This window comes from Epinephelus lanceolatus, chromosome 13, assembly GCF_041903045.1.
Source record: "Epinephelus lanceolatus isolate andai-2023 chromosome 13, ASM4190304v1, whole genome shotgun sequence".
NCBI lineage: Eukaryota > Metazoa > Chordata > Actinopteri > Perciformes > Serranidae > Epinephelus > Epinephelus lanceolatus.
The window spans coordinates 42,949,371-42,974,267 of NC_135746.1; the positions used below are offsets into that span (position 1 = coordinate 42,949,371).

Sequence of the window (24,897 nt, forward strand, 5' to 3'; positions counted from 1 at the left end):
GTGTCTGCCTCCCGGACCGTAACAGGAAGATGATTCCACGGGAGAGGAGCCTGATAGCTGAAGGCTCTGGCTCCTGATCTACTTTTGGAGACTTTAGGGACCATGAGTAACCCTGCTTTCTCAGAATGCAGTGTTCTGGTGGGATAATAAGGCACTATGAGCTCTCTAAGATATGATGGAGCCTGACCATTTAGAGCTTTATAAGTTAACATTAGGATTTTAAATTCAATTCTGGATTTTACAGGGAGCCAGTGCAGAGAAGCTTAAACAGGAGAAATATGATCTCGTTTCTTAGTTCCTGTTAGTACACATGCTGCTGCATTCTGAATTAGCTGGAGAGTTTTTAAGGACTTACTAGAGCTACCTGATAATAGAGAGTTACAGTAATCCAGCCTTGAGGTAACAAAAGCGTGGACCAATTTTTCTGCATCTTTTCGGGTCAGGATAGGCCTAATTTTCGCAATATTACGCAGATGAAAAAATGCAGTCCATGAGGTTTGTTTTAAATGAGAATTAAAAGACAAATCTTGATCAAATGTTACTCCGAGGTTTCTTACGGTAGTGCTAGAGGCCAGAGCAATGCCATCTAGAGAAACTATGTCATCAGATAAAGAGTCTCTGAGTTGTATGGGGCCAAGAACAATAACTTCAGTTTTGTCTGAATTTAACATCAGGAAATTGGTGCTCATCCAGGTTTTTATGTCTTTAAGGCAGTTATGGAGTTTAGATAATTGATTACTTTCTTCTGGCTTCATCGATAAATACAACTGTGTATCATCCGCATAACAATGGAAATTTATAGAGTGATTTCTAATGATGTTGCCTAAAGGAAGCATATATAGAGTAAATAGGATTGGTCCGAGCACAGAACCTTGCGGAACTCCAAAACAAACTGTAGTACGTAAGGATGATTCATTATGAACGTCAACAAACTGAAAACGATCAGATAAATAAGATTTAAACCAGCTTAGTGCAGAACCTTTTAGGCCAATCAAGTGATCCAGTCTCTGCAGTAGAATTTGATGGTCATTAGTGTCAAACACCGCACTAAGATCTAATAAAACAAGTACAGAGACGAGTCCTTTGTCTGAAGCAATCAGAAGGTCATTTGTAATTTTAATTAGTGTTGTCTCAGTGCTATGACGCACTCTAAATCCTGACTGAAATTCCTCAAATAAATTATTATCATGGAGAAAATCACACAGCTGGTCTGCAACTACTTTCTCAAGGATCTTTGACAGAAAGGGAAGATTAGATATTGGTCTATAGTTGGCTAACACCTCTGGATCCAGGGTGGGCTTTTTTAGGAGAGGTTTAATTACAGCTGCCTTAAACGACTGTGGTACATAGCCTGTTAATAAGGATATATTGATCATATCTAATATATGAGTGTTAAATAAAGGTAAGACCTCCTTAAGTAGCCTAGTTGGGATGGGGTCTAAGAGACATGTTAATGATTTAGATGAAGAAATCACTGCGGCCAATTCTTGAAGAGAAATTGGGGAGAAGCAATTTAAATATATATTAGGTCTTACAGCTGTGTTTGAGGTTAGATAGGTAGTATCTGAGGGCAGGAGGTCATGAATTTTGCCTCTAATAGTTAGAATTTTGTCATTAAAAAAGCTCATAAAATCATTACTGCTAAGGGCTAAAGGAATACAAGACTCAATAGAGCTTTGACTCTCAGTCAGCCTGGCTACAGTGCTGAAAAGAAACCTGGGGTTATTCTTGTTTTCTTCTATTAATGCTGATTAATAGTTTGCTCTGGCATTGCGGAGGCCCCTCTTATAAGTTTTGAGACTGTCTGCCCAGATTAAACGAGATTCTTCCAGTTTGGTTAATCGCCAGTTCCTTTCAAATTTTCGCGATATTTGTTTTAACTTAGGGGTTTGAGAGTTATACCAAGGAGTGAACTTTCTTTGCTTTGTTAACTTCTTTTTAAGAGGAGCTACAGAGTCGAGTGTTGTTCGCAGCGAGCCTATGGTGCTATCGACAAAATGATCAATTCAGGAGAGGTTAAAGTCGGTACGGGAAACCTCTGTTACTGAAGGACTTGGTATTGAATTTAACGACGGAGTAATCATTTCCTTAAATTTTGCAACAGCACTATCTGATAAACATCTAGTATAGTAACTGTTGCTGAGTGGCGTGTAATCGAGTAAAAAGAAATCAAAAGTAATCAGATAATGATCCGATAGCGAGGGATTCTGTGGAAAGACTGTTAGGTTATCAATTTCAATTCCATACGTCAGAACTAGATCGAGGGTATGGTTAAAACAATGAGTGGGTTCATGTACACCCTGACTGAAGCCAATGGAGTCTAATAATGAGATAAACGCGGTAGCCAGGGAGTCATTATCAGTGTTGACATGAATGTTAAAATCGTCTACAATAATAACTTTATCTGATTTAAGAACTAAACTGGATAAAAACTCTGAGAATTCAGATACAAATTCAGAATACGGGCCAGGAGCATGGTACACTATAACAAATAAAAGTGGCTGCGAGGTTTTCCAGGTCGGATGTAAAAGACTAAGAACGAGGCTTTCAAATGAATTATAGTCCAGTTTAGGTTTAGGGCTAATTAACAGACTACAGTTAAAAATATGGGCTCTCTGCTTGGTTTTCATCAGAACCTGTGCTGCTGCATTCCGTACGTTACCAGTGGCTTTCTTAAACACACAAAACAGAAGAGCATTACATGTTCAAAGTTCAGTCAGGATCACTGACTACACCAAGGTTTTTACATGTTCCTTGGTGTTCAGTGCAAATAAATGTAGGTAGTTTTTCTTTCTCTGCTTTTGCTCCAATAACAAGAATCTTGTTTTTTTCTTGGTTTAACTGTAAAAGGTTCTGGTTATTGATAGAACTATAGTCTTTTGAATTTACAGAGATATAAAGCTGGGTATCGTTTGCGTAATAATGGAAATGGATGTTGTGATTGCTAATATTGCTGAGTGGTGGTAAGTACAGACTGAAGAGAAGTGGGCCTAAAATAGAGCAGTGCAGGACACCACATGTAAGGTTCATTTTATCAGAGTGGTTATCCATGGCCGCTCTGAAATGCCAGCCAGTTAAACAGGACCTGAACCATTTAAGAACTATCCCAGAGAGACCAACCCAGTGCTCAGATCTAACAGGACCAGCACTGAAGCTTTCTCTCACAAATGTTCATTGGAAAGGTCAATTTAAACTTTGACGAGGGCTGTTTCTGTGCTGTGCTGCATCCTGAAACCAGACTGGAATTTTTCAAACATACTGTCACATAGGAAATCATTCAGCTGTTAAGAACTATTTTATTCTGAAATCTTTAAAATTTAAAATGCAATGCAATGTCTCTGATCAGATGGTATTATTCAGACATTGTACACAGATACAGATGACATGGTAAATGGAGTGGGTGGTGAAATAGATGATTTTGTTTTTGGTTGTTCATTATTATAACACAGATATGCAACATGGTGCAGAAAAGTTATGTGTTTGGGAAATAATGAGTATTTCCTTATCCGCTGCGAGGGTCCTAAGGACAGAGGGATGTCATATGCTGTAAAGCCCTGTAAGGCAAATTGTGATTTGTGATATTGGGCTTTATAAATAAAATTGATTGATTGAAATTGAATTGAGATTAGGGCTATCTTTTTTTTTTTTCCCCAAAAAAGTCAAGATTGAAGACCGTTTTTTACAAATTTTAACACAACTGACACACCTCACACCTGAGGTATCCAAACTGTGGTGCTACTTGTAATATTATATCATGGCCACACATCTTTGCATATAAATGTTATCAGTGACAGCCTTTTTACAAGCTTCTGATGAGGCTTCTGAGGATGAGTGTGGTGAAAGTACACAAGGCAGATGAGTTTGTACAGTTGACATTGCTCCACTTGTTTCTGGTGCCCCCATTGCATGAGTTTTGATATCCTAGGATGGTGATGAAAAGTTTTGCCTTGACCACGCACCAAACTTATTTCACCAGTGGCCCCCAGTAATGGATCTTATAAGAAATATTGTCTCTACAGGCAAGTCTGATAAGTAGCAGGGGTGTAAATCACCAGTTAAATCACAATACGATATGATATTGATTCTTTGGACAACAATACGGTATTTTCGTAGCCAGCAAGTTGATAAATCAAGCTTTTGCCACATCCAGTCAGAAGAACAGCAAAAACGTCTTTGCTCTCAGAAACTCTTGTCTCATACTCCTTTTCTAGTTTAATTGTTGTTATTGACTATTTCTGCAATAACATCACTTACTGCTGTGTTTACTTTGCTAACGTTAGAGTTGGTGCTTGTTGCTTTGGGAGTTCACCATTACTGTTCTGCAGGCTTTGGCCTGCTTTGTACGTCATTAACTACAACGCTGTCCCTGGTTGGCTGCTTACATTGTCAACTACGGTGCAGATCCCTGATTGCCCCCAACTGGAAAGTGTGGCAGTAAGTCCAGACTGATACAGAGAGCAAAACAGAATGTTGAGCTAACGTCTGACAAGGCTACAGAAACCCTGACAGAGACCCAGGATGTTTTGGGCATCAACCAGTACCAGTGCAAAAGGGGTGAGGGCAGGACTAAAAACATAGTGACCAGCTGCCAGAAGCACTCATTCAACAGAAGCCAATGAGCCAGGGAAAAAGGGCTAACTTTGAATTTTGTGTTTACAAACCACAACTGACAAATCCAACTCATACTGCCTTTAAATTTGGGTACATGGTGTTATACATTGTCCCATGTTGACTTCCCACCCTGAGGTTGTGTGTATTATCCCATGTGGACCTCCCAACCTGAGGTTGTGTGTGTGATCCCATGTGGACCTCCCACCCTGAAGGTGTGTGTATTATCCCCTGTGGACCTCCAACCCTAAAGTCGTGTGTATTTTTCATTGTCTTTCAGCACTGATTTAATTCTGATAGCAATTTGTTTAGTAGTCATCGAAGCAGGATTAGAGGAAACTGAAAAAATGTAGAATTGTGTATTGCAGAAACGTATTTCTTTCCTCATCCTCTAAGATTCATGAGAGGGGAGGGCAACACAGACCGGACTGGGATGAAATTAAGTTTTGTTACTGTTAATAAATTGAAGAGTTCATTTGCAAAAGCAGATAACTCCATGTTTATAAATTTTCAAAAAATTAGTTTTTTTGGTGATATCAGTCAAACCAAAGTTCACTGTCTTTGACCAAGGAGATATGACATAACAAAATAGAGGTATCTCAAAAAATGAAGCTTTATTGAAAATAGACTTTTTTTCATTTCATTTTTTTGGCAAAAGCAGATAACTCCAACGTTCATTTTTAGCAAAATCAGTTAACTCCACAATTCATGTCACTCCATTGAATTAGGCCATATAATGACTCTGTGCTTCTTCTAATGGCAACAGTCAATTCATTCATTATCAAACAAGCAAGTAAAGTGCTAAAAAAAACTGCATGTAAAGTCCAGACTAACTTCAAGTAAAGTGATATCAGAAATAAAACCCAAAAACTGCAATAAGCCGTCAAAACGTGGCTATTTTTGCAATATTTCACATTCAATAATCAGTGCTAATAATATTCACAGTATTCAGAGTTACATGGTTTTCAGTGCTTGTCATAAAACAAACAGTTGAGGTATTTTAAACTTCAATATGTTGCAAACTTGTAAACTGTTAAACTGTAAACAGAAAAAAACCCTGAAAAACAGGTAAAAATGGACTGCACTAAGGTGTCAAAACATAGCCATTTCGCAGTATTTCACATTCATCTGTCAGTGCTGCTATTCAGTATTATACAGTATCCATTGTATTACAGATCACAGAAAGAAGCTACAGGGTTTAAACTGCATAGCTCTTTGCAGTGTATTCAACATTCAATAGTCAATGCTCCATTGTTTTCAGTGCTACTCTTTGTTTAGTGTTACACACTGTTACTACTTGGTTTCAGTATAATCCAGTATTGCACAGTATTCAGTACTGCTCAGTATTCAATGCAATTTTCAGTAAGTTCAGCATAAGTCAGTATTACTCCATTTAGTATTCCACTAATAGTGGTGAAAAGGCATTCAAGCACAAGAGTTTTTTTTAGTTCATCAGATCACCTTATTCCTCCTCATCACTGCTTTCCTCTAAGTCCTATCTGCCAACATCACGTCCTGCGTTAGCCAAGGCATCCTCATAAAATGCCCGGACTGTTTCACTAACCCCAAGCTCTCCTAGCAGTTTTAGAACATCATCCTTTTTTGCCTTCTTTACACAGTTTACCACTGGAGCAAGTGCTGGTTTGAAGGTGTCCCACCTCTGACCGCGTTTCAAAAGAGTATGGTAACAGAAGTCCCCACTGTACAGCTGCTTAAAGCCCATCTTGTCACCACTGATTTCCAATACCTTGGCATCACTGATTTTAAATGAGCGAAAAGAGGTACAGTGTTTAGCTGCTGCAGCTTTAAAGTCATAGCATTGCCAGTCTTTTCCATAAACATGGACATTTCCGTGTTTCTGCATAACCTCCACATACTCAGATGGTAGCAGTATAGTGTCCTGTTTTTTTAATCTCTTGCTCCAAACGACCAAAGACGCGGTCAGGGGGCATGAAACTATGGCCACTAATGGGAAAGGTATACTCCATTCTTAACTCTTTGAATTTGCGCTTTCTCAGGGCAAAAAGCATTGCCAGCACACTAACATTTTTATTTTGCCCATAGCAAGAATCTGAGAAAAGTCTTAGGTCTTTATACTCATGGAGTTCACTGCAAGCAACACTACCTAAATAATGTTGCAAAGCTGACGCCACCATGTTGCTGTCTTTCTTGGTCTCATTCTCTAACCATGTGTAGAGATGAATGTCCTCTTTCCTCTGATTCAGACCATGACCACAATAGCAAACAACACCAAAAACATACTGGTACAGCTGTCTTGAATAGTAAGTCTGCCCAATGGGTGACTTTGGCAGCACCATATTCTGCATCATGTCAAATGAGATTGTGAAAGATTCACCCACAGCATTAAGAAGATCATAGAATCTGCGTCCTTTGTGCCTATGCAACATAAATAGGGCAGATTCCCTGCGCTTTTCATCATCTGAGATTTCTGGGTCTTTCAGTCTCAGTCGGAACTTAACGCAGGTGCTGCACACATCTTTTGATGGATGTCCAAAACCTAGGTTAAAGTCATACATGAATATGCTATAATATAAAGCATAGGAGATCTGCTCCTCATTCTGACAGCGGAACAGTTCATGCATCTTTTTCACATTCAAATCTGCAGGAAGGTACTTTCTGCCAGGTGCACCACGGCGAGCATAATGGCTGGCTCTGCAGGTGAATGTTTTTATGTGGTCTCTCACGGCCTCCCTCTTGGCTGCTCGTTTCTCAGATTCCCGAGCACCACCACGACATTCTGGCATTGGCACCCCATTCTGCATCCAGTACTTGGCTATGTTGCAGAGGTGATCTTTCTTGATGCCTGCAAACACAAAATAAATTCTATCAACTATTGCCTCATCCTGCAAAACTGGTCAGATCAAGATGAGGCAACTAGATAAACATTGCAAAAATAGCTAACCGTGACATTGTATTGATGAAAACTAGCACATTCCTATATTAAAAAAATAAATAAAATGAAATAAAGTAAAATAAAATGACCCAAGTCCAGTATTTGATTTACCAGTAGTCAGAACGTCATCTGAATTTTGGCACAAAAGAAAAATGAAAAATGTTGGCCTAATACTGGGCAGTATGTTATTTATGAAAGAACATTTCTTCCAGTCAAAGAAAAAAAAAATGAAAGTTTAATCACAATTTTAGAAAAAAAAATCAAGGGGAAAATCATAATTATGAAAGAAAAAAGTCTAAATTGTGAGACAGTAAGTCATAACTATGAAATTAAAGAGTGGAAAGCATGAGGCAGTATGTCCTACTTTAAGTAGGAGAAAAAAATGTAAACTTTTATCTCAAAATTTTGGCTTACTTTCTAATATTTCCGACTTACTGTCTTACTAAGTGTTACTAATATTTTGACTCTGTCTCATTATTTTGGTGCTCTTTATCATGATTTTGATATACCATATCATCATTTAGACTCTTGTCATAATTATGATTTACAATGGGAGGTTTCTTTTTAATCACAGTTAAGTTTTCGTCATTTTTTTTCTTGAGTAGAAGAAGTGGGTTTTCATACTTTAAAATAGACTTTAAGCTAGCTGTGAGCCAGCAAAAAATGCAGACAGTACAAAAGCAAATCTGGAAACTATCATACAAATAACCATAGGCATTAAGTGAAATGAAATACTCACAAAACAGGCTCATAAATGAGGCTTTGCAGACCGTGATTTTCTCCTGTGTCTCGGTTCGGACGGAGTACTTCACAGTCATCTCCCTTGTCTTCTGTTGTGCAGGATTTTCCACTTCCACTTCTCCTACATTTCACTGCAATAATGTCCATATAAGACAAAAGCATTGCATCTTGTTTTACCTTATCTGTAGTAGAATACAGGACTCGGTTTATGTTGGCTATCTCCTCAGAAGACAACGTCGCCGCCTGACATACATTAGCAATGTTATGAGTACAAGCAGCACTTGGTGCTCCTCCAGTATGCCGCGCCTTTTTCGCCATGTTACGGGCGTGCTCTTCGGGTTTTCTCCTCTTTTTTCATCAGGAGGGGAATAAGACAACAGCCTCTTCCGTTTCATCAAAGTTATCCATGGTTATATTGACGGAAGTCAGTGGATTTTACTCCCAAAACTCCCATTCAGATGGTCTTTGCTGTTGTAGATGCCGCCGCAGCCATCCTTCTGTCACGTGAACTAAATGCGCTGCGCTGATTTGCTCAATGGATGTGTTGGCTTTCAGTAAGAAACAGCTGTGGCGTATAGCGGTTTCTGCCACAAAACATGAACTTTGACCCAGTTTCCAACAGGAGATATCAGGTATTGCACCAAAATGGATCTGGGCTTTGAAAACAACGCAATGCAAAGAGTAAATTACAAGCCTCAGCTCATTTTTTTCCAAAATGGCGTTTATCTGTTTTTGCAAATGAACTCTTCAATTATATAAAGGCTGTTGGGGTTGGTAAAATGTCATGGATCACTTAGTGCTCCTAGGTATCTTGAGAGGACATTATCATTGTGCTGCAGCTACTCTGATAATTGATGTACTTATTATTAATATCTGTCTTTGGCCAAGGTTGGAGAGATCAAGGCTCATGCTGCAGAATGGAAAGCTAATGTGCGAGCAGAATTCCGGGAGACACGTCGGCGTATGAGTGTCGAGGTCCACGACAAGCTGCAGCGAGCCGCCACCATCCGGAGCATGGAGAGACGACAGCTAGGCTTGGACCAGCGTGCTGTATCCCTGGACATGCTTTCCCCGGAGCGACGTGCCATCTTCAACAGCCTGGACACCAACAGCTATAAGACCTCTTCCCAGGAGAGCATCGACTCCAAGCTGAACAACCTTCGGCTGCGAGGCACTGAACAGTGTGACCGAAGCTCCAACCACCAGACCACCTCTGAGGACAACATTTTCAACCGCCTGGGCTCTGTCACCAAGCTGGCCAAGCGCAACAGGAATCGGGACTTAAAGAAGAACATCCCAGACGAGGCTCGCCGGCCTCACAGTGAGGCTTACGGCTGCAGCATGTCCACTTTTGACTGCAGCACACCCATAGTAGATGAAGGGAAAAGCAAGGATGAAGCAGAGGATGAGAATGAAGACAAGGAGTGCAACACTAGCTTGTCTGAGTTTCCACTGTTTGTGGATGCTTGCAAGCCGCATAATGGGTTAATTCTGGAGCAGACCAAAGAGAAAGAGAATGAGAAAACACTTGAAGAAAAAGAGCTGCATATTCAAATGGGCCCATAGACAGCGTGTCCTGATACGAAAGCAGATTTTAAATATCACCATTAGTGCCTTAGGTCTCCCTTATTCCTGTGTGTGCTTAAGTAGGGACAACACATGTCCCTTTGTGCTATACACTGTAATGTCTACATAATCACTGTGCCCAGTGGATGTAATGGACACACATTGCAAGACCTTGTAGGGTTTCTAAAATTTTGCTATGCTGAAATATGATCATATAAACAAAAAAAAAAAAAAGCAGTTGCTAAAAGGATAACAACATGGGTCTTAGTTTGGCAGTTCTGGCCATCATTCCTCACTATAGTCAAATAACATCAGAATCTTCATGACGGAAAAGCACATTGTTTCCTCAGTACTTTCTCACTCAATACTCAGTGTTACCAACTCCCAACAGTATCAGATGTGTAGTGTGCCTTCTGCTTTATGTTAGCCTACATGTCAACTAGAAACAATGAATATAACTGCACATGGCTCAGAAGCACTCAAATGTTTTGGGTCTGTTCTGCACATTGCACACACATCTTACCACTAACCCACTAACATCTGATTTTTTAATATAATGGGAAAGGTAACGGTCGATATTCACACCCAGATCAAATGACTCTGCAGTAGTCATGGGTATTTATTAGGGATGGGTCACGATTTTCGAATTTCAAATAGTCGTTTTATTTTTGAAAAATCAATTTTTTAATGCGACTATTACTATTCACCGTCTTATTTCCCCCCTTTATTTGACATGTAATTCAGCTCCTAACCGCACGAGGGCAGTATAGAATTGCTACAGCGGTGTGAGATGGGCTACCAGCTAGTTTGATGCTCTTCTACAAACAGGAGAAACATGCAGAGACTACTACTCCGCGAGGAATGTCCGCAGTCATTCGGGCTTTCATAGTCGAGCGCATTTCCGCGTTGTAGTTTCCTGTAAAAATGTCCGTGAAAAATCCCCGCGATGTGAAAAATACATGCCGAGCAGTCACTGGTGCGCGGAGCGGAGTCCACACGGTCATAAAATCTGAGTGATTATTCGAAAAATTGTCGAATAGTTGCCACGATTTTCGAATAGTGTTTTTGCTTGTGCTGCCCATCCCTAGTATTTATCAGCTCCATCTGATTGGCATTGATGGAAACCGAACACCCAGGGGAACACACTAATCTTAGTCCCTAAATCGGCGAGATGCAATGATGAACCACTACAACACATTGTCTGTCTCCTTCCAAGCAGCGCTCAGACATCAATGCTATATTAGTCTGCACGAAGTTTGAAAGAGAGACTGAATAAGTAAGAGATGTATAAAAAGAATAAATCAAAATAAAGTTTTCATAGGCCTCCATGCTACTTCCTGCTGCTTATTAAACTATTTTCTGCTCTGTCCATAACATTAAATGTGACACACACACACACACACACAAAAAACACACAGGCAAACTCATATGGTGTGTACACGGCTATGGTCTACTGGCAATGCGAGAGGATTCTATCACCGATTTTTAGCGGGTTTACCTGTTTTAAATTGCATGCACACACTAGTTTTGTTGGAAAAGGGGTATTAACAAGAAAGACATTGTCTGTTTTAATTTAAGCAACTATACCAAAAGAATTGCATGCTTGTCCATCTTCACATCCATTTTGTACTATATGTGGCCCATAACATACTTATAAAGCTCTGCCAGTGTTAACAAACCAGGTTATCACTGTGCTGTTGGTCAAAATGCAGAGCCACTTCTGGACAGCATTTAAGAAAACTTATCTGTGGACATGTTTTTTTTTTTTTTTTTTTTTTTTTGGTGCTACCTTAGTGTCCTGTGTGTATTTTGTGTTTTATTGTAGAGCTACTGGCAATCCTCTGTGGACTGGCACACCACTTGTTAATGTAGTAATACTGAAAATAAAGACTTGGATTGTTTTCCAAAGCTTGAGCTAGAACGGACTTTGGAAGCAGTAGGAAGCTAACCTAATGTCCCTTCCAGATGATGCCAGGATATTTATTAAAGTAGCAAAGCTGACCTGCTAATGCTGGTGTAACAGAATACCTCCTCTCTAATGTATGACTGAAGACATTGCCCTAGTTGAGATCAAGACAGGTCTTGGGTTTCTTGTTTCTTGCCTTGCCATACTTTTCCAGCTGTTAAATTAGTGATTACAATGTTATCATCGCTAATGAAAATGATGGTCAAAACTGTGTAATTTTCTAAATTAATTACAACTAGACCCAAGTTGAAATTATCCTTGAACGTGGAAAGGAAAGCGTTGCAGTCACATCAAAGATGTATTCAACCTTCCAAACTATCAGCCAGGACAGATTTGTAGAAAAGACTACCGCACACTGTCTTAGTTGCAAAAATAATTATTTTAATGCAGCGGCTACATTGAGGTGACTAGACCTTTATCAGGCAAACAGTTTTGTAACAAAGAGTAACCATCTTAAGTAGGAGTGGCTGTGAGTTTGCAATCAGTCACAATACCCACATGCAGTGAGAAGACAATACCAAACATCAGTAAGTTAACTAGAGGACCAAAGAGGCAAAATTAAAAACAGGGGGTATGTTTAGGTATGTTTAGGATTGTTGAGGGTATGTGACTGATTGCAAACTCACAGCCACTCCTACTTAAGATGGCTTCTCTTTGTCACAAAACTGTTTGCATGATGGTGTAGTAACCAAAACGTTTGAGCAGCATTAAAATATATTTTTTTGCAAGTTAGAAAGTGCGGGGAATCTTTTCTACAAGTTTCATTCTTCTCGTCCCTCTCCTATGCACCTGTTTGAAAATAGATGTGCAAAGTATTCCTTCATTTTGAGCCAGGGCAGACTCACACTGGTGTGGGATTGGGGGCTTGATAAAAGCAGACAATTAACAAAAAAAAATAAATAAATAAATAAATTATCTTCAAGTATTTGCATAATTCATTGGAATGCAATGTAGAATTAATGCTGCTAATCATCACCCTAGACCATGACCTTTTTGAATACTATCTCAGGGCTTGTTGTCCTCATGTTTGTTGTTGACATTGTCTAACAAGTACTGCATTCACACTTTGGGAGGGGACAATGCACCTGCGCTCCATGAAATATCATGATAACAGATTGGAAGATAAAGCCATAAAGCAAGAGGAAGGACTGTTCCATACTAGACATGGAACACCAATGAATGATGGATGGGTCAGAGAGTATAAAGTGCACTGCTCTGACTGTGAGAGAGTGTTGTGTACTTTTGGGCATATTTGACTCAAGCATATCCACAGACTGTCGAAAACACCAGTAAGTTCCTGAAGCTCGTATTTGGATTTGTCTTTTGTCTCCAACCTAAAAAATTAAACAAACAAAAAAAAAAAAAAGTAAAGAGCCGCAATGGAGTGGAGTAGGAGAAGCAAGCAGTAATCACTACAGCTGCTCCAAAACATACTTCTCTAGAAGCCTTAATACCTCTTTGATGGATCCTCAAATTCAAACCAGTGACGCAAAGTGGACAGAAAATTAGTTCTAGAGAACCAAACTTCTTGCCTGATATTGGACAGAAATGTCAACTGATTACACCCTGTTTCTATCTTCAGTCTAACATCACATCCACTCTAATCAATTTCCTGGGAGCACGGGATTCAATTCCATAACCAATTACTTGAGACCAATGCATCTGCCTGAATGTAACATCATTCTAAGTCCTCGCTGATGCATAACCATGCCACTGTACTTGTTTTGCTTGGGCAGAGTGAGGTAAAACAAACTTCGATGTTGTCAACATTGAGAAGACATGTTGATTGAAGAAGAGCCTCAATAGTAGCGTCTGTCTTGTCTACAGCACTCTCTGTCTTTGTTATTACTCCTTGATTCCGGCGCACAGCTTGACAATGGCGTTGGTCCTGCCCGTGGTGCTTTTATTTGAACAGAGAAACCACTGTTTGATGTCACGATGCCAGACAAATCAGTAAATTCAAACTCCAAGCTCTGGACCCAGGCAACCAAAATTCATGTAAAAAAAAAAAAAAACAACTGTATTCTTGCAGAGAACTTTTTGAATGGAATTCTATGCAGTTGGAGACTCTTTTTGCCGCCAGCTATAGTGGCCATTAGCGGTACTGCATCTTACGGCACGACTGTGTCAATTGCAGCTTTCGGCCATGGTAGTGGCTGCTGTCATTCATACAGAGTACTATACATTTTCATACTTCACATGTACCATTGAGGGAAATGACACCACATACATAAAAAATGTGAACTGTGCCACAGATTGTATTACCGTGATATGATGCTCACAGTGTCTTTTTCATATACACTTCCAAGTCTCATGTTAACATACTCACTATCTGTGTATGCACACAATGTGTCTGATTCTACCGTTCACATTACTAAGTGAAGCTATAGCTAGTGTGAATGCAGCAAAAACAAGCAAGGACTACACGTTTTAAAGAAATGCTTCTAAAAATACACAAAATGTCAAAGTTTAAAAAGAAAACCCAGACATGGAACAAAAAAGGCATGCTATATTGCAGAACTATATTACAATGTATATGGTGTTGATTGTATACCATCACATGCTTCAGAGGATGATGCTTATGGCATTTTGTTTTATTACTGCCTGTGTTTGACGCACAAGCACCTAATGCTCTGTACATGGACATTGCTTACAGTATATCTTGTGCAACCATTACATTAAATGTAGTGATTGCCATTTGGAAATAAAGATCACAGAATTGAGTGCTATTCTTGAGTATGTGGCAGTGCATTTCAAAGTCCTTGGGGTAGTTTTGAGTTTCATGTACCCCTGTCTCTCACATCTATTATCAGTGGCTTTTATCGGGAGGTAAAGAGGATAGATCACTTTCACAGTCACTGCCTGTATCCTCTCCTACTCTGAAATTATCCTCTAGTGGAAGCAATTCTTTCCTGTGTATACCTCTGAAAACTCCTGGGAGATCATTCACGGAATTGTATCACCTTCAGACGCACTTCCTGACTCCTTGTCTGATTTAAAACCCTCATTTCTCGCAGCAGGTCTTTTGAACACTTTGTATTCGGATGAACAAGGTGAAATTGTTACAAGGGGGAAATAGAATTGTATCACAATTCAGTGTGAACCTTGAAAAAGAACTTAATTTTATTTCATTTTATTTTTGTCATTACATGCATCTTGATAATTCACTGAGGCAGAGGATTAGGAAGTAATTTTGCTAAGCCAGACTTAAAGTGCCTTATGTGTCAGCGTTATGCAGAACCTACACCATTGTCCGCATTTATACTTGCCTGCGGTGGGTGTTCTGTGAAGTGCACTAAAGTTTGATTGATTCAAGACAGACTTAAAACACACAGAAAACAGGGCTAAATAAAGGCAGTTTCAAACACAAGTACACAGATCGGCTCCATTAAAACTCAGAACATTCACAGACAAAACACTTGTCATTTGCTGATCACATTTCCCCACATATAAAACTTGCTAATGTTATTAGCACAAGCCTATGACATTTTACATCGTATAAATTAAATGTTTTCTTCTACTCACATGAAGCCTGGAACAGCAACATTTATCAAAAGTAACATCACAAATTTCGGCTCCATTACAACTCACAAGGTTCACTGACAAAACAAACACAAATGCAACATGCTAACATTATTAGCATAAGCCTATGGCCCTTTTCACTGTACAAATTAACCTTGCAGCTAGCAGAGTGTAGAGATAAATCACAAACAGTTCTTAAAATGCCATTGTGTGGGGACTTTATTGTTTTCACAATTAGTTTCTTTCTGTGAAATAAAAGCTTCATTTCTACTGAGGGAAATGGTTTTCAGCTTACAAAAACAATCAGGAGGTCTGTGTCGCTGCAATGTTTGGTTACATTTCTCAGGAGGTGCACGTCAGGCTACAGTGTAGGCTTCGGCCTAGGGCACGCACCCACGCAGAGCCTATGCTGTAGGTATCAACAATATCAGCATCAAATCTGGTATGAACCATTGCAGAATGGGTAAAACAACCTGCACAGACTGTATGTGCAAGTCCCTGATCACTGACATTCATAGGCATAATGCATAGTAAAACACACACTGAGGTCCCAGATGCTTATTCACAGAACAGGAAATTAGCTGCTGGATTAGGTCAACGTTGGACATTGCACTTCCTTGGGTCCAGAGCAATACACCTGCCATGGCATAATTGCATCCTCAAGCAATTCTACATATCATTTGCTAACAGCTAGCTATAAGGGACACGGCTATTTCTAGGAATAAATACATTCCAAAAGTTACATCTCTGATCCTTGAAATGTTTGAGTTTGCAACAATGCAACCTCTACAGCCTCTCTCACCTCATCTGTTCTTGAATCCTTTTTTTTCAAGCATTCTTGGACTTTAATTGAGAAATAACCATAGCTAAAATTACCTTCATAGAAAGCATACAAGTAGTCCTTTCATCTTTCATATGTGCCATAGATTTTTTTAGGAAACATAAATAGAATTAAAAGATGTGGATCTTATTTTTTGGGGGACCTTCAAAATGCTTTTAATACAGTTTCTCACAGCCCCCCACCGCATCCCTGAGGCTGGTCCGGGGGGGTCCTCTCACACAGCTATTGGTTAATTTGTAGTAAAATTCAGCATATCAGATGATAGATAATTGAGTCTGCAGCCAATTTAATTAAAAAAACTGATTTAACCAGCACACAAAAACTAGTTACTGGAAAAAAAAAGAGAAAGTGAGAAAGTACCAGTGAAAGCAGGGAGCAGGGAGATCTGGAGTTAGCTAAAGCGAGCTTTACCCAGCATGCCATTTGACAGCCAAAATCCCATTCAAAAAACGTATTGACTTTTAGACGAGAGAACCGGAAGTGCTAAAAGCGCTAACGGAGTTCCGGGTTTACTGGCACACTCTATAGGGGTATCCTCTTAAAGTGGACCTTTTATGCTTTTTGGGGTTTTCCCTCGTCTTTAGTGTGTTATATAGCATTTTCTGCCTCTAAGGTCTGCTAAGTAAAAAAAAAAAAAAAGTCCAGGCTAAAGGGAGTTCTGTCTGCCCATAGATGCACATCACCTGACCTGCCTGAAACAGCTCATTTGAATTTCCCGCCATCATTTCCGCGAATATCATTTGTAACAATTTCAAATACACAGTGCCTGCCTGCAGGCCACTGAGCCACACCCCCAAACACACATGCTTAGTGCAGTGCAGTCCCAGTAGAGGCAAAGCAGAGAGGTTGCAGAGTTTGAACCGTTGCTTTTGAGGAGACACCATGAGACACTGCTTTCTTCATTGTGACCAGAAATTACCCTTTTTTGGACTGCCAAAGGACTAAGGAACAAAGAAGAAGTGGTTGGAATTTATTTTTAATACAATTCCTCCACAATACAACCCAGACATTTTATTGTGTTCCCTCTTTTTTCCTGAGGACCGCTTCACAAACTGGCAACAACTTACTGCTGGATTTTCACTGCAGTTCTATTTCATTCCTTGCTGACCACCAGAGGCAGTGCTTTAAACACTGAATATTCCCCTTCGTGCATGCACAGTTCGAGTATGTATACCAACAATGTCACCTGTGACCCGTGGATGACCCGAAAGAGATTATATCTTTCGCTGACATCAGAGGATAATTTCCTTTTCATCTTCTCATGTGCAGGTTACTTTTGGAAGCATTACAACTGCATTTCAAACTTATATCCCGTCGCTAGTAGTATTGTGGCCATTTTCGGTCGGAGCAGTGGACATTTGCCCTCCAGGAGCTGCAACGGCATTCTTTCCCTCTTGAGAGGAGTTTAACTATGTTTGATTCAGTGTGGATGCCGTGCGTCCTTTTGACGGTAAGGGAGTGTTTCACTTCCCTCTCCGGAAAAGGTATGTAACTCCTAAGTTGTTTGCAAACTGTTATATTACCTACTTTGATAAAGACCTGCTCGTGAAAGTTGCATTCGCGCAACATCTTCCTGGCACTTGATTTACTCTGATTGAGTTAACGTTCTCTGTTTCTGGGGTTTTTTCTGTTGGAGGGTTGTGTTAGCGCTCCCCAGTTGCCAGCGTGTATAGCCTGTTGTTTATTTAGTGGTAGCATCCGCACTAAAGTTTGTTTTGAGTTTGTTATAATCAACCATTGTTGGTGAAGGCTGCGTGCGCGCTGCCTCCCCCAGCATATGGTCTCATTTTGTTACCTACAGCGTCGGGGCTCTGATTAGTTATCTGTTTTTCTTTATAGTGGATAAGATGACGCTGTTGGAGGGAAGCATTGCTTAACTAGTTAACACTAGTGTCTGTGCTCCGGTTAACTGAATTGTTTTTTGCAAGTATTGCTTTTGCCTTTTGACAAGGCTTTGCTGGTGAAAGGTAGAGTTAGTGGTCCTTGTTCCCAGCATACGGTGAATATATCAATATAGCTATATTCATATCTGTATGTATATGTATAACGATTTACAGCAGCCGATTTTCTGTGGTTGCATTGTGTATTAAGCCTCTGCTGGTATAGGCAGCGTACGCGCTTCCTCCCTCCAGCATACGGTCTCTGTACTCCAGATTACCAGCTAACTGCAGTGTTCGTGCACAGGTTATCTGTAGTGTTTTTTCTCTACACTCTCTTGGGATTTCGCCTCTGCTGGTATAGGCAGCGTACGCGGTCCCTCCAGCTAACGGTTTCAGTACTCCAACTAACCGCAGCATTCGCGCTCAGGTTATCTGCAGCTTGGACAGGTGCACATTAGCCGGTATGGCAGTGTTCACCCATCACTGCACTTTCTGTGGGGCTCTTCTGCAGCCAGATGATGGCCATGATCTCTGCCCTATGCACCTTAGACTGGAGCACCGGAAGGAGGTGTCGAAACAAAAGTCAAAGGATCGAGAGCTGGGCCAGAAAGCTCGTGACCTCGTTTCCATCTTCTCGAACGGACTTTCTTTGTTTTCCATTAGATATCAAAAACTCAAATACTCAGAGGTAAAAAAACCACTGGAGACACGTAGAATCAGATGCAACTGAGTTTAATATGCTCACAGGCAACAAACACATCACAACTCAATGAGTCAAGCTCCGGAGCAAGACTGAAATTTCTTTGTTTACGCACTCATTTTTTATTGTGAAGATTTTCTGCTGAGTCGTCTCTTTCTTAATCCTTCCCACTTGGCTCTGATCGTAACGATGTCACATTTCTGCTGAGTTTCCACTTTTTTCCTTTCATCCTACCATCATAACGGTGTCATATTTCTGCTGAGTCTTCACTTTTTCTCCTTTCATCCTAAACCCCGCCTCTTTACTTGTACTCGTAATGTTTTCCTGGACAATCTAAGACCGCCTCCTCTTACCAGGGTCATATCAGGACAAGCTGTAATTTCCCTAACTTTCCACCAGTGTTTCTGAGCCCATCCTCATGCTATTTTTAGAAATGATGCCTAGGTACTTCTCCACCACAACACTTAAATGCTCAGTGAGTGTGTGTGTCATAAGAATGCATAAAATAATAAACCAGTGTGTGACTTCTCAGTGCACAGAGTACATTGCTTCAACACGTCTTTAAAGTTCAACTTAAAGGTACAGTATAAACACTTCAGTAAACATTACACTACAGAGGCACTCTCTGAAAATCCTTGTATGAACTGCAGCTACATGCCCCAGGCAGTGAGGGCTGCCAGACTGGCAGAGCTGGAACACCCAAAGGGTGAGGGTGACCTCCCCCCATCAGGCCAATTGTCTCTATCCCAACATCGACACTCTAAGCATCAGGCTGAGGCCACTGCAGCTGCGCCCTCCAGAAAAAAGACAAAGTCTGGCCATGGCAGACTTTCATCAAAGGTGGATCAGCTGTCTGCTGAGTTGGCTCAGATGAGATCCATGCTCAGGGCTCGCAAGCCTGCTTGCTCTTCCAAGGAGGATGAGGTGCTCACTCCTCCAATGCCAGAACTGGTTCCAGAGGATGATGCGCTCTCCCTGGCAGCTTCGGCTACTCACTTCCATGATTATGGGGAAGATACAGGGGATGGGGTCTCCCAGGCCTCAGAGCTGGGCTCCCACTCCTTAGCACAGATTTCACTGGCTGAGAAGGAAGACAGCTCCATGCGTGATATCATGATATCATATCATCCTACTCTGAGGACTACCTGAAGGAATTACAAGCTTGTTGGAGGGACACTAGAGCTTGCTCCCATCTCTCTGCTGATGGTCGAACCCTGGCAGCTATGCACGACGCAGCAAGAGTGGGCCTGGATCGCATGCTGGCTATCGAGCCTACCATCGCATCCCTCATTGTTTCCCCTGATGAGGCTCTGCGACAGGATGCTAGGTGCCCTCGACCCCAGTGTCGGATCACAGACGACGCTTCTCACAAGGGCTTATGATGCTGGAGCACGGGCCGGTCCCATAGGCAACTCCCTATCACACCTCATGCTTGCCCTCTCAGCTTCTCTGCAGGGGAGCAATGTGAATGTGGATGCCATGACTTTTTGTGAGGCTTCACTAGAGGCATTGGGCCTTCTGTCCAGGGAAATCGGACGGATGATGTCCATCGTAATTCAAACTCGTCGCCAAGTCTGGCATTCACAATCGAATTTGACGGAAGTGTCTAGGAGAACTCTCCGTAGTCTCCCTGTGGAGCCAGGAGAGATATTTGGTCCAGCGGCGCAGGAAGCGCTGGAGCAAATCATCCAGGCTGGGCAGACCAGGCAGGAGCTTGCAGGTCTTCGACGTATGCCTCCCCCCAGGGGCTCCGTGGCTGTCTCCCGAGCTCGCTTACCACCACCAGCTCACTCCAGTGGCCGTTGTGAGTCTCAGCATCCTGTGCAGAGGCCAGCCCGTGACTTTCGGGACTCTGCCCGCCTGCCCTCCAGGCAACCTCGAGCCCTGGATCCTGTCCGCCCCCCTTCCAGGACCCCCAGGAGCCAGGAACTGAGGCCTCGGGGCCGGCTGTCGGGTATTTCTCCCATCAGCAGCTCAATTACTGGGCTGCTCATGCTTCAGACCCGTGGGTGGTTGCCACCTTAACCCACGGGTACAAGCTTCAATTCTGACGCCAGCCCCCCATGGCAAAAGCCCTAGCATTGGACCAGGAGTTATCCGCCCTCCTGGCCAAGGGTGCCATCGAGGCTGTAGACCCCCTGTTACACCCCAGGGGGTTCTACTCAACATACTTCCTCGTGTCAAAAAAGACCGGCAGATTTCGTCCAGTCTTAGATCTGAGAGGACTGAACAAGTTTATGAAGGTCATGCCATTCCACATGTTGACCACAGCAGATGTTCTGTGAACTGTTGCCCAGGGAGAATGGTTTACGTCCATAGACCTGAAGGACGCTAATTTTTATGTTCCCATTGCCCATGGCAGTTTCTGCGTTTTGCCTATCGAGGCCACCACTGGCAGTCCAGGGTGCTACCATTTGGGCTCTCCCTCTCCCCAAGGGTGTTCAAAAGTTTTGTTGCAGCGGCCCTTGCACCTCTGCAGTCTCAGGGCATGAAGGTTCTTCCGTACCTTGACGACTGGCTGATCTGTGCCCCATCCCGGACTCAGGTGTCCCAAGATACAGAGCGTCTCCTGTCCCACGTGGCCCACCTAGGCCTCAAGGTAAATATGGAGAAGAGTTGTCTGGAACCATCTCAGACCACAATTTTCATTGGTGTAGAATTTAACACTGTAACTATGACAGCTTGTCCATCCTCCCACCGTGTGGCCGACATCCTGCACCTTCTTCCCCTATTCCGAAGGGGACGCCAGTTGCCCTTGGTCACGTTTCTTCGGCTTTTGGGCAAACTAACTAGCTTTTGTTCCGCTGGGCTTGCTATTGCTGCGCCCCCTGCAGAGGTAGTTGAACAGCTTCCACTTGGATGCCAGGCGGCACAGGCGCAGGAAGCTCAGGGTGTCGCAGCAGTGTCTCCTCGCCCTGGCCCTGCGGAGGGACAGGGCCTACATGACAAGGTGTGTCCCTATGGGCTCCATTCCATCTCGCAGGGAGACTGTCGCTACAGATGCCTGCCCCTCAGGATGGGGTGCAGTGTGGCAGAGCAGGCTGAACACATCAATGTGCTGGAGTTGTGAGCGGTGCACCTAGCTCTCAAGCACTTCCTGCCGTACCTGAGAGGCAAGCAGGTCCTCATACGGTCAGACAACACCTCAACCGTATATCATATCAACCATCAGGGTGGGGCCAAGTCTGCACGGCTGCTGCAGGTGTCTCAGGATCTCCTGACCTGGGCAGCCCCCCACTTGATCAGCCTACAGGCAACATATCAACCGAGAGAGCAGAACCTATATGCCTTCCTACCGCTTTCTCTGATTCGGCCAGGACTTCAGGAGAGTCACAGGATTCTGCTGGTGGCCCCCTTCTGGCCCGAACCGCTGCTGAGCAGCTGTGTGGACCCCGTCAGGCATACCATAATGCATGCCAGAGCGCCATCCACTCATTTGCAGTACGACAACAGATGGAAGCTATTTTCCAACTGGTGTATGGGTCGGAGTGAAGACCCAATGCATTGCTCTGTGCCTACAACCCTTAAATTCTTGCAGTCCCTCCTAGACAATGGCCGCTCTCCTTCTACTCTGAAAGTGTATGTGGCGGCCATATCATGTCGACATGCTAGGGTCGACAATGGCATAGTGGGGAGCCACAGTCTGGTGTCCCTCTTCTTGAAGGGGACTCGGAGGGTGCTTCCTCCAAGAGCCACGAGACCCCCAGCATGGGATCTTCCCCTGGTGCTGGATGCACTATGCAGGCCTCCCTTTGAACCACTGGCACAGGCAGAGCTGAAGTGGGTGTCATATAAGGCTGCATTCTTCCTGGCCATTCCCTCAGCGAAGTGTGTCAGTGAGCTGCACAGTCTGTCTGTCAGTGACTCATGTCTGAGGTGGAACTCAGATGGATCAGGGGTCACTCTGTGGCCAAACCCAGCGTTCCTTCCTAAGGTGCTGTCACGCTCACACCTCAACCAGCCCATAAGGCTTGCACAGTTTGACCCTCCGTCAGGAGAGAGGGGTGACAAGTTGGAACTGTTGTGTCCAGTGCGGGCCCTGAGAGCATATATTGCAGCTACCACAAGCATTCGACGGTAGGAACAGCTCTTCCTCTGCTATGGTGGCCCTAGCAAGGGTTGTACTCTCTCCAAACAATGTCTGTCACACTGGATAGTGGATGTCATCCGCAATGCATATGGGGCGAGTAACCATCCCCTGCCATCTGGTGTGAGGTGCCACTCTACCAGGAGTGTCTCCACATCTTGGGCGGCCCTGAGAGGAGTATCCCTGGAGGACATTTGTGCTGCTGCCTCATGGGCATCGCCAGACACTTTCTCCAGGTTCTACAGGGTGAATGTTGCCACTCCCCATCCACTGGGTGTGGTCCTGTTACCAGAGTCCTCCAATTCTACTCATTGAGGTATGTAATCTGGATTCCTCATGACTGGTATGAGTCATTCAGTGCTTAAAGCACCGCCTCTGGCAGTCAGCAGGGATGAAATAGAACGAAAGTTACGAATGTAACTACGGTTCTATGAATCCCGAATGACCACCAGAGCACTCTGTCACTCAGAATCCTCGTGTTCTCGCAAGAAGATTCTGTAGGAAATTATCCTCTGATGTCACCGGAAGATATAGTCTCTTTTGGGCAGTACTCGAGTTGAGAGGGGGTGAAATAAAAACGGTCAAAATCATCCCCCTTCTAAAACTGTCATCCCCCCTTTCCATCCCTTGTGTCATTTTTTGAATGAATGTGGTATTACTGCTATTTCAACACTGAGTTTTACCTTTGGTTTTACGCATATCGAGTAAAATACTGTGGGCGAGGGCAGGCATGCAAAGATATCTTTATATCGTATCTCAGTGAGCTGGATGTTATGCCTGTGCCCTATAGAGGGCGCCCGAACAACGCATAGTGCGTCCAAATTCATACAAATTGTTCTTCTCTATGGATTTTCTCTGTACCCAGAAGCCACTCATATCACGTGAAACAGCGGAACCGCAGCTTTCCGACAAGACCAAGCACTTGTCGATAGTCCAATGTTTTCACAGCGAAAAAAAAAAAGATAAATTTACACTAAAATGATGTACAACAGAGCTTTCATACAGCTTTGCACACACATTACTCTTTGATGGATTACTCACGAATGCAGGGTAGCACAGAAATGCCACGCATATCACATGAAAGCACAGGACCAGAGCTTTCCAATGATACCACACACATCATTGTGCTGATCCCACCATGCTATAAATCCAGATCAATTGTCTACAAAATAAAAACCTGACAATTTTTTTTACAATCCATTATACAGATCTTGTTATCAGTCACTTCATATAGTGAGGAATAATATTATTACTATTTTTCTATTATCTTAGATGTAAATATTACATGTTTCTTTCAGATAAAACACATTTTTGACTTGTGAATGAGTCAATGGAATATCTTGCAATAATGAAAAAATACTGGCAATCATGTCCACCTGGCACAAACCACATGTTTTGGACAACTGTGAAGTGACAGAATGTCCCACCATCATGGTTCTTAATTGCCAGATTCCAGATAGTCTCCCCTCTTCATATATGGCAGAATATGTCAACTTCCAACTTGCTATGGTGAGATACATGTAAAAATGTAAGAATTTAGTAACACGGATTTGTTTTTTTCATTGATATAAAAATTAATATAAAATACAGGCACATAGAAGGACATGGAATGATTGCCAATCTGGATAGCCCACATTGTCCTGAAAAAAACAAGATATAGCCTGTTTATGTAGCCTCTACAATGACTGTGATATGAGCTTAAAAGTAAAGGCAGGAAAAATACCCCAAAAGGCGTAGGGCCCATAGGGTTAAACAGTGATATTAAAAGGAAGGTGAGAAATTATTTTCAGCCCCAAAACTATTTTATCTTCAGTGTTTTTTTTTAAATCCACACTTGAATGTTGGGACTTTTCAAGAAAATATGTAGTTTTCTTAAAAATCGCCTGGAAGAGTAATGTCATGTGCTTGCATAAGATTTCTGCTCAGTCATTCTAACAAAACCATAATGAGCTTGTTTTCTTCACATAGAGGATAACTATGGCCAGCAAGAAAGGGCAAGAAATATTGAGAACAAAAAGCATGACTATGAAAATCTCTGGAAACTTTTATGAGATAGGGGAGAATGGGGTAGG

The 24,897-nt window shown here is 42.3% G+C and overlaps 1 protein-coding gene across 1 annotated transcript in view; it reads left to right on the top strand.

The window, feature by feature from the left end:
* The window catches only part of kcnk10a (potassium channel, subfamily K, member 10a), a 95,845-nt gene extending 84,739 nt beyond the window's left edge, over nt 1–11,106 (top strand). Inside the window, exon 7 of the mRNA XM_078174112.1 lies at nt 9,152–11,106. Within this exon, the coding sequence (XP_078030238.1) occupies nt 9,152–9,829 (678 nt within the window). The 3' untranslated portion in view covers nt 9,830–11,106. The remainder of the gene's footprint in view (nt 1–9,151) is intronic.
* Nucleotides 11,107–24,897: the final 13,791 nt, after the last annotated feature.